Consider the following 14,500-nt stretch of genomic DNA (forward strand, 5'->3'; position numbering starts at 1 on the left):
AAGAAAAATGTGGTTAAAAGTGTGGTGAGGGTAGAACAGGGGTTTTAAACTTGCTTTTCAAATACACATGTATTTAACGTACCTAAATGCTTATTTCTTTTTTAATTTGTACATTTACCTAGAAAATTGATTGCATTAGTTTTCTGACCAAATTTCTGTGAGAAATGCTATTGCATCCCTTTTCATTATTCATTTACCTCTCAGAAGTATTAACACTTCTTATGCTTATAGAATATGATAATAACTATAATAATGCTGCACATTCATGTGTTTTATAGTTTATACCTTATTTCCACATAAATTATTCAACTTGGGCCTAACAATATCTCTGTGAGTGAGGGACATTATCTTAAAAAAATTTTTTTTTGGCAATACACATGAGAATTAAGGTTCAGAGGGGTCAGGTGACTTACCCAAAGTCATGTGGCTTACTAGGGTATAAAACTTAGGTCTGCTTAGTTCATTGTTTCTTGCCAGTATTACACATAGCTGAAGGTCAGTCTCTATCTATTTATATGAATCACTTAGGTGAACTCTGCTTTCCCATGTAAAAAGTACTGAAGTGATTTACATGTTCCTAAACTTGCATGCATGTATCTGTAGATCTCTTTTGTGTAGGGCATCTGATGTAAGGCCACAAATAACTAGATACATTCTTTTTTCACTCATTCGATAAATATTTGTATGGCTCCTACTGTGTGCCAGGTGCTGAAGATACAGTAATAAAACGGGCAAAAAGCCCTGCCCTTGGGGAGTTCTAGTTTGAGAGATGGATAATGAACAAGATAGCACTTATAAGCATGTTAGAAGGAGATAAGTGCTAAGGGAAAAAAATAAATAAGGGGAAGAGGGTTATGAAATGTTGGTGGGGGTGGGGAGAAGTTTGAAGTTTTAGATGAGATGACTAAGGAAGACCTCACCAAGGGGTGACTTTTGAATAGTGATGTGGAGGAAGGAGCTAGCTAGCCACGAGTTCGGTGGGCTAAGAATACTCCAAGCAGAGAGGTGAGCAGAGGCAAAGGCCTTGAGAGGTAAATGTCCCAGCATGTTCTCCTCCAGGTACAGTGAGAAGGTCAGTGTGGCTGGAGTGAAGTTAAGGAGGGAGAGAGTAGCAAGAGATGCAATCAGAGACGCAGCAGAGGGCCCAGATCATTTAGAGACTTGTAGGTCCTGCATGTTTGGTTTTTACTCTGAAGGAAATGGGAAAACTTGGAGTGTTTTAAGCAGAGGAGTGACAGAATCTGATTCAGATTTTAACAGCATCAAATTGGCTGCTGTATTGATACTAGATTGCAGGGAGACAAGAGTAGAAGTAGGAAGATCAGTTAAAAGGCTCTTCAGGCTAGAGATAACGGTGACTTAGACCAGAGCAGTGGCAGTGGGGTGGTAAGAGTTCAAATTCTGAGTATATTTGAATTTATAGCTGACAGGATTTGTCAACAGATTAGATATGAAAGAGAGATTAAAAAATAACACATTTTTGGCCCAGCAACTGGAAAGATAAGGTTGCCATTGACAGAGATTGGGAAGATAGTGGCAGGGCTGGTTGGGAGTTGGAGAGTATAAAGAGCTCCGTTTTGGACCTGAAAGCTTGAGATGTCTCATTAGACTGCCATGTAAAAATGTCAAGTATATAATTGAATATTGGTCCTGAAGTTTAGGAGAAAGGTCCTGGCTAAAGATATTATTTGATAGTCATTTGTGTATAGATCGTACTTATAGATGAGAGGGTTTTTCTTAAATGATTATGCCAATTACGGAAATAATTTCATATGTCTGATAATATGACCTTGAAGATTTGTTATTCCAGGCTTTGTAACAATATCAGCAAAATAGAATGTGCATTAAACAAATGTCAGAACACACATTAAAATGTTCTGTAAGTGATTTCAAGTGATTTATAGATAGACATACCAAGAGGTGCTGTACGGGGGGGAAAGTGACCTAATACCTACCATGGGCCAGGTACTTAAATCCAGGTGTTTCAGCCCCTGTTATATCCTGAGGAATCTAAGCTTCCATGAGATTAGGAAGATGAGAGGCAGACCTGGGACTGGAACCCAGGTGTGTCTGATCCCGAAGTTTGTGCTCTTCTTACTCTGCACCACACAAGCCAAGATGGTATGTGCTATTGATTTCCAACAGCAATCATGTGTCCATGAAGTGCAATGTAGTATAAAATGAGCATTGGAATAGGGTTACAGGATCTGCGTTTGTATCTCAGAGGCTTGATTTGAGCTAAAGACCTGAGTTTGTATCTCAGAGGCTTGATTTGAGTAAGCCTTCTAACTTCACTAGGCATTAGTTTTATCATCTCTAAGAGTTGTAATTAAACCTACCTCACATGGTTGGTATAATGTGAGGTCAAATATGAAAGGCTTTGTGAACTTTAAACCAGTCAGAAATTGACAGACTGATCTTAAAATTCATCTAAAAATGCAAGGGACGCAGAATAGCTAAATCAATCTTGAAAAGGAAGAACAAATTTGAAGAACTCATACTTCCTGATTTCAAACTTTGTATAAAGCTACCGTAATCAATACAGTGTGATAGTGGCATAAACGTAGACATATAGATCAGTGGAAGAGAATTGATAGTCTAGAAGTCAGCCCTTATCTGTGTTGTTAATTGATTTTTGACAAGAATGCTAAGACAATTCATTGAGGAAAGAACAGTTTTTTTTAAGAAATGATGCTGGGAAAACTGGATATTCACAGGCAAAAGAATAAAGCTGGATCCCTATTTCAGACTATACAAAAAAATTAACTCAAGATGGGTCAAATGATTTAATTGATAATTCAATTTAAAATTGAGCAAGGATCTGAGTAAACATTTTTTTCAAAAAAAGATATACAAATGGCCAATCAGCACATGAAAAAAATTCTCAATACCATCAGTCATTTGGGAAATGCAAATCAAGACCACAATGAGATTCCATTTCACACCCACATAGGATGACTATAATAAGAAAGACACATAATAAATGTTGGTGAGGATACAGGGAATTTAGAACCCTCAGATGTTGTTTGTGGGAGTATAAAATAGTGCACTCACTTTGGGAAACAGTTTGGCAGTTCATCAAAAGGTTAAGTCATTATATATCCCAGAAATTCCATTCCTAGTTATATACCCAAAAGAAATGAAAATATTCATCCATGTAAAAACTTGTACACAAATGTTCACAGGAGTAATATTCATAATAGCCAAAAAGTGGAAACAACACAAATGTGCATCTGATGAATGGATAAATAAATGTGGCATATCCATATACAATAGAATATTTTTGGCAATAAAAAGGAAGAAGGTACTGATACGTACTACAACATGGATGAAACGAAAATGTGTCAAAGTGAAAGAAGCCAGTCACAGAAAACACCCATTATATAATTCCATTTATATGAGATGTCCAGAATAGGCAAATCTATAGAGATAGAAAGTAGATTAGTGGTTGCCTGGGGCTGAGAGTGAGGGGAAGTAGTAGAGGGGAATGGGGATTTGACTGCCTGTGAGTATAGGTTTCTCTTGGGGGTGATGAAAATGTTCTAAAATTGATCGTGATGATGGTTGCACATCTCTGAATACACTAAAAACCATTTAATGTGTACGATATAAGTGTCCCTTTTGTGGGAGATGAATTATATCTCAACAAAGCTGTTAACAAATATTATTAGGGATGCTGTCTGTGTTTGTATTGGCCTTTTTTTCAGCTAAACTAAATATCCTGTTTCAATAACTGATCCTGTTTACATCATTCTGAAATGTGTTATGTGAACCAGCCAGGACTAATAACCTAATAGCATTTCCTTAATTTTAAAGCTAATGTAAAATGAGTATCTTGAGTAATGCCCAAAAGTTCTGATTCTAGATTCAGAGCAGTTTTTTTCAGTCCTACCACCCTATTTCCCAAAGTACTATACTAAGAGGGACATTTTTTTTTTTAAAAATGAAGGTTTGTTTTTCTTTTAAAGAGCCAAGAGATAATTAACATTTTTAAATATGGAAATTTTTCTTTATCACTTTGGTATTTGGGTCTTAGGAAAGAAGGAGACTGGCTTTAATTGAAGGACTCCTATGTGCCTGACACTTATTAAACATATCCACATGTAGCATCTGATTTAACCCTTGAAGCAACCTTATGAGGTAGGCCTTGTTAACTCTACTTTACAGATAAGGAGACTGAGTCAGGTAACTTGTGTAAGGCCATACAGCTTTTGAGTGATGAAGCCAGGATTGGAATTCAGTCTTCTAAATTCCAAGTCCCAGTACAATCTAGGTTGATTCATGGGGCATCACCTTCAGTCTTCTCTGGTCCTATTTCTGTACCTGCTTGCAGAAATATTGTCAAACTCCAGGATAAAGCACCTTTCTATATGACAGATTAAATCCTCAGATCAAATCCACCAGGTTATAAGCTTATAATTTTAGGTGTTATGCATATAGTAGATTTCTCCTATCTTATATTTGTGTAGATATAAAAAACTAATAATCTGTTTTGTTTTTTTTTTTCCCTCACTTAGCAATGGGGAAATAGACCCGTGGTCAGGAGGTGGAGTAACTAAGGATATTACAGACACCTTACTTGCGATCGTCATCCCAGAGGGAGCGCATCATTTAGATCTCCGAGCCAACAATGTCTTTGATCCCGTCACTGTGCTATTAGCCCGCTCCTTGGAAGTTAGACACATGAAGCAGTGGATCAAAGATTTCTATGCAAGTCTGAGAAAGATGCACTGAGTAACGTTCGATCATTTTCAGTTTCTTCTTTTAAGTTCATCCCACCCACACTTCCATTCACTTTGGTTTTCTGTACATAATTACTTTCCCTTGTTGATTAGATTTGGTGTGGTGAAGGTTGAGATAGAAGAGAACGTGATGGTGGTGATAACAGCCATCCAATGACCTGAGTCCTTGCCACCTTTGTGCCACCTCCAGGAAGAATCTCTTCATGACAGCTTTCCCACACCATCAGGGGCCTTGATAACTGGAGCAGAGTATTGACTGCCTTTCACAAGAGGGGGAGTCACTTCCTTGGTTTCTCTGAAAGCAGGGATTTATTGGTTTCGAAGTTGAAGTCTCTTTGGCCCATTTGTCACTAGCCCCTCCTCTACTTTCCCAAAAGGAAAAGCAGAAGATGGATAAAAATGATGTAATTGCAGCTGGTAGGAAGGATATCCAGTGCCAAACCAGGAAATGGGAACCATTTCTTTTGTGCTTGATTTAATGACTTTGAACTGTGCTGTAAATAAAGAATAGGGCTGGACCTTATACCTGTGTGTTGCTTCTGAAGCTCACTCCAGCTGTTGGGAATACTGTGTGCACTGGGCTTGGCTGTTTTTGTAAAGTTCTTTAATTTTCTCTCTTCTATTTGGCAGCTTTTCTTAGTTCTGGGATATTTGCCACCATGGTACTGCCAGTAAGAAATCTGGCCTTTTTTTGCTCCATTTCTCTTTGTTTCTGAGGTCAGTTTTATGGTCGTTTGGTCAGGTTTTGCCAGTTTAGGAAAATGACTCTGTTTTCCTTTTCTTTTTACATCTGAGCAAGTTATATTCTGTGGTTACTGATGATACTTCAGTAAGAAGCCTTTAAAAACTGATGAATCAGCTATTCAGAAGGTAGAATATAATTATGTTCAACATTTTGGTTTTTAAATTTTATTTTCTGGTGATTGTTATGCTGTCATTAAAGCCAGAAGTGTCAGGACACTAAGAGGCAGGTGCACAGAACTTTTCTGTATGGCTTCCAAAAGACAAGCTGACTAATTCATGCAGGCAGCATATTTGACATTAATAAATGGCTGAGCCGTTCCTATTTCCAAGGGGTTGGCTTCTTTCAAGCAGTTCTTACACTGAGACCTTTCTTCAGAAGAGCTTTTCTAGGATAACAAATAGGGTTGGATCAAAACCTTTCAGGGACAGAGAGAGGGACTAACAGTTTCTACTCTGTTGAAAGATTTCTTTTCCCTTGTTTCCTTTTATTTTCTCTCAGTATTTTTTTTCTTCACTCTGCCTTGGGAACATTTTCTGCTTTTTAAAAACTGTATCTTGAGCTTGAGTATTTCTAAAGCACTTATTTTTTTTTTTTTTATAAAATGCAGATATAATGTTCATTCTTGGGTGGGAGACTGAAATATTCCCCTACTTTCCCTGGCATCTGGGAGATACAGAAAAATCTTTGTCTGGTTTCGGAAGCCTTCAGTTCTCATTGTAATAAGTTGTTCATCAAAGCATTTGGTCACTATTTTCATTTCAGCATCAGAGAAAAGTCTGCTGGGGTGGGAATTCAAGGGTCAAGACAATACTAGTTTTTATTCTTTGTCAACTAAGAAGTTATATACTGCAGGGTTTATGGGCTTAATGGAGGATATTCTTACTATTTATTTTAGGCTATATTGATTTTAGGATATTTTCATTGAAACCTTTTTTACTTAAAATCTTTAAAATACTTTGCCACTCAATATTGATTGTTTGGATGAGTTGCACTTTTGTGAAGAGACAAGTTTTCAAAAAATGACTGTTTTTTATGTACATGTTTTTTCTATGTACATTTCATGACAGATAGCAACCTTAACTAAAGTTGGCCTAATTATAATATGCTAAAATTTAATTTTAAATTGAAAAAGAATTGAAGCATCAAATAAGTCTTAATTAAAGCATCCCTCTAATTATTAGATGATGCTTTTGTGGACCAGGAAAGAGAGACACAGAGAGTTGGAGTGTTTTTTATTCTGTGTCTTTGTTACTCTAACTACCTAGAGTCAATGGGCAGAACTAAAGAAATTTAGAGATCTTTCTTAAGAGATCTGTAGAGTCAAGAGATTATCCAGAGGAGCCAATGTCTAGTCTAGTATATTAGAGAGTTTTGAAGGCAACCTGATGTCATCCAGTCCAACCACATCATTCATAGGTGATGGCATTGTGGCCCAGAGAGAAGGGACTTGTCTAAGGCCTCACAGCTCATTTTTAGCAGAACCCAGCTTTGCATTCAGGTTTGTTTGTTGTTGTTGTTTTGTTGCTTTCACCTTATTGGTGTAGCTTGAATCTTTGTTTGAATTCAAGCAACAAAACCTCATTAAACCAGCTTAAGCAAAAGAGGGAATTTATTGAAGCTATGCAGGAATAGCTCCAGGACTTGGGTAATGAGGAATTGTGAAAGAATGGAATTAGGGTCTGGAAAGTCATTAAAAGTCAAGACTGCTACTTTCTGTGCTTACAGCAGAGGTCACCAGTTGTCAACCAGTGCATACGATTTGCTTCTCTTATTTGTAGTTTGGTTCGCAGTCTAAAGTGTGCATGTGCATCAGAGTTACCCGAGGGGCTTGTTAAAACATTGATTGTTGAGCCCCATCCAGAGTTTGTAATATGTCTTGGGGTGGATCCCGAGAAGTTGCATTTTTAACAAGTTTCCAGATGACGCTGGGGAATGACACCTTGAGCACCACTAGTTAAGAGAATTCTGAATTTGAATTCCTCAGACAAGGCATGTGCCTTCAGTTCTCCTCACTCCTGTTGTCCTACCTGATCCCATTTGAGTAGGGGAGCCCTGCCGAACTCTTCCTTCACATGGCTGCTTCATCTCAGCAGATCAGCTTCCTCTTCTCTGCTCGCAGAAGGCCTGTGACGACTTCCCAGAATGGTGTCCTCAGGCCCCTGAGGCTGTACCATCTCACAAGCCCGCAACTCTCAGATGGTTAGGGAGGGATAAGATCATAAACGCATGGCTTCAGAGACACACTATTTAGGATGAGGTGGAGGAAGAGCAGCTCAAGCAATTCAGTGTTTATCTATCAAACAGTGTTTCTTGGAACACAGGTGTTCAACCAAATGCCAATGACTTATGTAATAGTAAGATCCATAGTTAAGCAAGGTTGGAAAATGATGGGTTAAACAAAGTTAAATAGTTTTTTTTTAAAATCTGTAAATATGCATTGTGACTTTCCGAAATGGTGATCAAGAATACAACTTTTCGGGCTTCCCTGGTGGCGCAGTGGTTGAGGGTCCACCTGCCGATGCAGGGGACGTGGGTTCGTGCCCCGGTCCGGGAGGATCCCATATGCCGCGGAGTGGCTGGGCCTGTGAGCCGTGGCCGCTGGGCCTGCGTGTCCGGAGCCTGTGCTCCGCAGTGGGAGAGGTCGCGGCGGTGAGAGGCCCGCGTGCTGCAAAAAAAAAAAAAAAAAAGAATACAACTTTTGCTTACAGAAATGCTCTTACTTACAGAGTATTTACAAGGCATAAGATGTTGTTCTGGAACCTGGAGGATACAATGGTGAAAAAGCAAACACAGTGTCTCTACTAATAAGGTTTACATTCCAGTGGGAGGAAGACACAAAATGTCAAATTATACAGACAGAGGGTACAATTATAAGTGTTATGAAGAGTGGGGTTATTAGGAAATTTAGCTTGTTAGGGAATAGTCTGAGCTGGTCTGTGGGAGCAAGAGAATGCTGTTCTGAGAGGTGACGTTTTAGGTTATCTAAACGGTAAATGGGGGCTATGCTAGAAGAGGAGTGGAGAAAACGGCATGCGCAAAAGCCCTGAGTGTCGTATACTCAAGGAACTGAAAGAAGGCCTCTGTATGGGACAGCAGATGACCACATGACCACAGAGAAAGTGACATAGATGAATCTGGGGACCTGGGCAGGGAGGAAGCTCATTCAATTAGACCATGATAAGGAGTCTTTATAAGGAATGTGAAACCGTTGACTGTCCTTATTCAGGGGAATGACATGAACAGATTTTCATTTAAAAAGATCACTCTGGGGCTTCCCTGGTGGCGCAGTGGTTGAGAATCTGCCTGCCAATGCAGGGGACACGGGTTCGAGTCCTGGTCTGGGAAGATCCCACATGCCGCGGAGCAACTAGGCCCGTGAGCCACAATTACTGAGCCTGCGCGTCTGGAGCCTGTGCTCCACAACAAGAGAGGCCGCGATAGTGAGAGGCCCGCGCACCGCGATGAAGAGTGGCCCCCACTTGCCGCAACTAGAGAAAGCCCTCGCACAGAAACGAAGACCCAACACAGCCATAAATAAATAAAATTAAAAAAAAAAAAGATCACTCTGGCTATAAATTGGAGAGTGTATTGGAGGGGGTAAGCATATAATATAGGAGGCCACAGTTGCAGTTGTCCAAGGAAGAGAAAGAGAGCTTTGACTAGGGTGGTAGAGGTGGAAATGAGAAGTGGATGAATTTGAGAGATTTGGTAAGGAATGCCAGTGGGATTTGGTGATGAGTTTTATATGAGATATGAGTTGGGCAGGTGTCAAGGTTGATGATTTCTGACTTGTGCGCTTGGATAGATGGTGGTGCCATAAACTGGAAAGAAAGCCCCACTGGGTGACCAGGTTTGGCAGGAGGATTATGAGTTCAGTTTTGTCATGCTGAGTTTTATATACTTTTGAAGTAACCAAGTGGAGCTAGCTGTCAAGTAGGACTGTTGGACGTAAAGATCTGGAACCCAGTCTGGGCTGGAGAACCATGGTGAATAGATGATAATCAAAGCATGGGATGTGAGCTCAAGGAACTAGTGTTCAGGAAATATACTTCAGGAGCTGCTACTATACTGTACTTACCACAATACATTCTTAAGAAGACCCCAAACATCCTAATTCTCCTACAACTGTAGTACATTTGACTCCACTGAGCCAACCCATCACTTGATCCCTGGTACAGCCTTTGCTAAAATTGGCATCTACCTCTCTGCACTCATTTCCCATTCTTACTGCTGCCTTTCACTTTCCTAATAACCTGCATTTCAAATACAAAAATTTCTATTATTCTAAAGTACTGCTCCTGGGCTTCCCTGGTGGCGCAGTGGTTAAGAATCCGCCTGCCAATGCAGAGGACACAGGTTCAAGCCCTGGTCTGGGAAGATCCCACATGCTGCGGAGCAACTAAGCCTGTGCACCACAACTACTGAGCTTACGCTCTGGAGCCTGCGATCCACAACTACTGAAGCCCGCGTGCCACAACTGCTGAAGCCCGCAGACCTAGAGCCCGTGCTCCACAACAAGAGAAGCCACTGCAATGAGAAACCCACGCACCGCAACGAAGAGTAGCCCCTGCTCGCCGCAACTAGAGAAAGCCCGTGCACAGCAGCGAAGACCCAACACAGACAAAAATAAATAAAATAAAATAAAAAATTATTTATTTAAAAAAATAAATAAAATACTGCTCCTCTGTCTGATTCCCTTCTCATCAATACCCTCCAGTGTGTTTTCACTGGCAAACTTCTTTGCATCCTTCAAAGCCCAGATCAACTTGATTACCTATCTGAGAGCAGGGACTATGCCTTACTTCTAGTAATCAGCATCTAGTAATGGCATGGCGCTGGGCAGCTGCTCTCAGTAGGCCCTTGGTAAATTTATACGAATGGATACTTTCCAGGGTGGAAAGGCCAAGCTTTCTGTCCATCTCTATAGCCAAGTATCTTTCACAGCTCTGATGTGCTCACATGACCTCCTGCCCTGGGCTCCCCTGGATTTTGGAAAGTACTTCCTGCCCTGGGCTTCCCTGGGTCTCCAAGTACTCAATACCTCTAAAACTTGGACTCACTGATTTTCCCTCACTTCAACTACTCATGCCCCAGGCTCCCTCTCCTACTCCATCAGCCTGGCACTTTTATCAAGGGAGCTGAATATAACTCTGCCTTGATGTTAGGTGGGAATAGAACACTGACTAGAAATAGCCATTCAGGTGGACAGATTTCTCTGGAGCCACTTTTCAATGCAGGGGGGTGAAGGAAAGGGCTGGTTCTAACAGATTTTGCTGCCTAATAGTGGAGACACGTACAATTGCAGAGCTGAAAAGCAGTCTTGGGATCATTTAGTTCTACATGTGTGTTTAACATGGCTAACATCTTTAATAAGAAACCCAGGCCTGGCATGTGAAAGTTACTTGCCCAAGGTCATACAGCTCACATGTTTATTTATTATTTATTTTAAGATTTTTGTCACACCTGGTTCTGAAAGGATTTCAGGTGATCTAAAGATATACAGTAAGCACAGCATAAGTGGGACAGAAGAGATTTAAAAGGGATAGGGATGTAAAACGGATCTAGGGATGCAAACCATAAAGCAGCATTTATCAAACAGTTTCCACAGAATGCTAGTAAGACCAGATGTAAGTGGGTGTTACATAAAAATGAGGTATGTGATCAAACTTTGAATATGGTTAAAATAAATTTAAACAGATTATCTTTACTACAGAATCTCTCAAAACTTTGATATACCATGTTCATTGTGAAATCAACAAGAATGTGACATTTCCCAAACTTATTTGATCTCGAACCCCTTTTTCAACAACATTTAAGAACTAATGCTCTGCCAAACACACACTGGGAAATGCTGCCATGGAATTCTAGACATTTTCTGATGATAGAGGCCAAGAAAATTTGGCTCTAAGCTTTTTATCAGCCATCTGCAAAGAGGAAAACAAAGTCAAACAGTTCACACTGTACTTAAGATCAGTCAGCCTGGAGAGTCCCAGGCAGGAACTTCCTGAAAAAGCTTCAGGAAGTGGAAAAATGTAATGAATAAGATTTTCAATTTCTGTATACATGTTGCTAAATTTCACTGTATTCATTCTTATATGACCTTTCAGTATAAAGGAAAGCCATAACACCAAAGTATAATGATTAAACTGTAATGAGCTAATGAAATATACTACTGGTATGTATATATATTTGGGGTGTGTGTGTGTGTGTATTTGCTGATCTGACTTAATCTAGAAATATATGGATTTTATAGTGTATGGAGGAACACTCTCAGTCAAAATTTTTCTGAATGGATGTTCATTGGCCAGTTTAAATGTCATTGCAGATAGTTGAATAAGGGGAAGGAATGATGTTTTGTAACACAAATGAAGTAGTTTGAAAAACTGCTTCTGAATCTACTCAGACATTTATATCTACTATTACCCTACTTGGCTCACAGATGAACTATGGGACCAGTGGCAGCTCACCAGCCATGTGGAGGCAGAGCAGAGATAGGGAATCAGGTGCTTCTATGCAGTGATGTTTGCATCTGTTAACAAACTTCCTCCTTAGCTTTGGGAGAGTGGTTTTAACTGCTTTTCTTTGTTTTGTAGCCCCTGAAATCTAGATGCAAAGAGCCAAAGAAAGGCGTGCAGAAAACCATCCATCAATAACTCCAAGATATTAAACTCCAAGTGAAACTTTTTGCTCAGGTGATATGTAAGGTACTATGACACTGAGGATGTATAGTAAGTGCCCTTGAATAAGTGTAGTATGGTGGAAATAGCCAGATGATTTGATAAATGGCCTCCTTTTTCATTGACACAGGCTATCAGATTATTCTTGTTTCAGAAATCTCACGGTCGACAGGAGACATTTCATATGTTATCATGATGTCAGTTCATTTAGTTAATCTGTCTACCTTCAGAGTGGAAGGTACAATATAAAGCAGTAAAGTAAATCATCTGTTTTATCTCTAAGGAACTCACGGTCAGTTACACCACCTCTTTTGTCTCCTTTTCTGATGCCACAAAACCCTCACCTGCGGGAGTTTATTCTTTAGGTCTAAGCCAGTGGTTTTCAACTGGTGTCAATTTTACCGCCCAGGGACATTTGACAATGTCTGGAGATGTTATTGGTCATCGCAAGTCGGTGTGTATGTGTGTGTGGGGGGAGTGGGTGGGTTGTACTGGCATCTAATTTAGTGGACATCCTGCAGTGCAAAGGACAGCCTCTCACAACAAAGAATTGTCTGGCCCCAAATGGCAATAATGTTGGTGTTGAGAAACTCTAGTCTAACCTAAATCTTCTCCATTATAATTTAAGGCCCTTTCCTCAAGTTTTACCCAGCAAAGAAGATGAAAAACTGATGGTTTATTCAGCTCATCCAATAGTCTTACACTCTAAAAAAACACAATAGCACAATGTATAGTACAGACACATTATCTTCTCTAAAACCTAATAACCTTTATTTTGAAGTCTGATTCTTAAGTTATTCCTTGAATTTCTCTTCACTGGGCCAAATAACTGCAATTCTTTGGATTGTTTGTTCATTTATCATTTGTTCATTCAAACGTTTATTGGATGGCTACTCTATGCAGTACAGTGTTAGGTAGTAAGAATTCAAAGGCAAAGCCCTGTTGTTTTCAAGAAGCTCACTATTAAAGGGGAGAGACGGTCACAATGACAGATAATTAAATACTTTGGGCTAAGAATTTGGGTTGCATTCAGAATGCTGTGGGAGCATGAAAGCTGAAGTGATGAATTCATCCTGAAACTTTGAGGAAGGCTCTAAAGGAGAAGTAACATTTGAACTGAGACTTGAAGGATGGAAGTTTGCAGGGTGAATGGAGCTTGGTGAGGAAGGCAATAAAAGCACTATTTAAAAAAAAATATTAAGCACTCATCATGTACCAAGGGTTAGGCACCCATCATGTTATTGTGAAAAAGATAGACATAGCTCCTATCTTCATGGGGGTTATAAAAAGAAAGCCAAAAGAAACCTCCCCTGTAATCCTTGTATCATAGTTTACATGAACTCTGCTGCCTGCTTTTTCTCATTTTGAGCCCCTTAACATCCCTGTGTGGGAAGCAAGGCAGATATTACCTACCTCCATTTTATAAAGGAGGACCATAAGGCCAAGAAAAATGAAGAAACTCTTCCACCCCCAACCACTAGCCACAGATCTAGTAAATGGCGTGGTCTGATCCCAAATCCTGTGCTTTTCTACCATTCCTTGGTTCCAAATGCAATTTCCTGTGGCAGAGAGGCAAGCACACTCTTTCTACCCCCCTCTCTCTGCTGTCTTCATCCCTGGCTAAACTTTTGTTTTCTTCTGGCCCCAGCGCAGAAGAAGTTTTTCAGTCTTCCCAGTTCCGATTGCTAAGGGACTTCCCAGGGAAGGAAGGAGTGAGAATTGCTGTCCTGCCACTATCCATTTGCAAAATAATTTCTACCTTGATTTCCCAGATTTTTTGAGGAATGAGGAAAACTGAGATGTGGAACAGAAAATCCCTTTTGTTTGTCTTGGTGTTTGATAATGTATGCGACCTCTCTGGGTGGTTTAAGCGGTTTAGGTACTTTCTACAAAAGGGAGCTTTTAATGACAAAACTAATGTGATTATCTGAGTGAGGGTGAGAGGCGTATTCAAAGCTTAAAGAAAATCTGTTAGAATAGCTGAATGTATCTGCTTAATCCTTTCTCTAATGTGGCTGAACAATGCTCTGGGGAGCCATTGGTCCGTTCTTTCTTCTAGTAAATGCCTGTCTCCAGAGGTAGGGACTGTTTGCAGCTTTTGATACCCTTATGCTTCACCTTCTCAGCTGCACAAAAGTACAGGAAAAGCCTGGAGGAGCCCAAAGCACTGGCAGAAACCAAGTGTCTCCTGAATGCTGAGGGCAAAATGTACAGCCCATGCACGCTTTCTCCATCAGCGTGCGAAGAAGTAGGGGCCACAGTAACCAGCGGGAATGGCATCTCGGAGAAGGGCCCTGTTCTTTGTGCCTGCTTTCATTGGGTGCTGGGTGAGGGAT

The 14,500-nt window shown here is 40.2% G+C and overlaps 1 protein-coding gene across 5 annotated transcripts in view; it reads left to right on the forward strand.

The window, feature by feature from the left end:
* Nucleotides 1-5,265, forward strand: part of PRCP (prolylcarboxypeptidase) — a 71,781-nt gene extending 66,516 nt beyond the window's left edge. For 4 of the 5 annotated variants that reach the window (XM_082629113.1, XM_082629116.1, XM_082629115.1 and 1 more), the window contains exon 10: nucleotides 4,518-5,265. In XM_082629113.1, the coding sequence (XP_082485239.1) occupies nucleotides 4,518-4,734 (217 nt within the window). In that variant the 3' untranslated portion in view covers nucleotides 4,735-5,265. The remainder of the gene's footprint in view (nucleotides 1-4,517) is intronic. The other variant, XM_082629117.1, reaches the window with a different exon arrangement.
* Nucleotides 5,266-14,500: the final 9,235 nt, after the last annotated feature.

The sequence above is a fragment of the Mesoplodon mirus genome (assembly GCF_964341445.2).
Source record: "Mesoplodon mirus genome assembly, chromosome: 7".
In the NCBI taxonomy this organism is placed as follows: Eukaryota; Metazoa; Chordata; class Mammalia; order Artiodactyla; family Ziphiidae; genus Mesoplodon; species Mesoplodon mirus.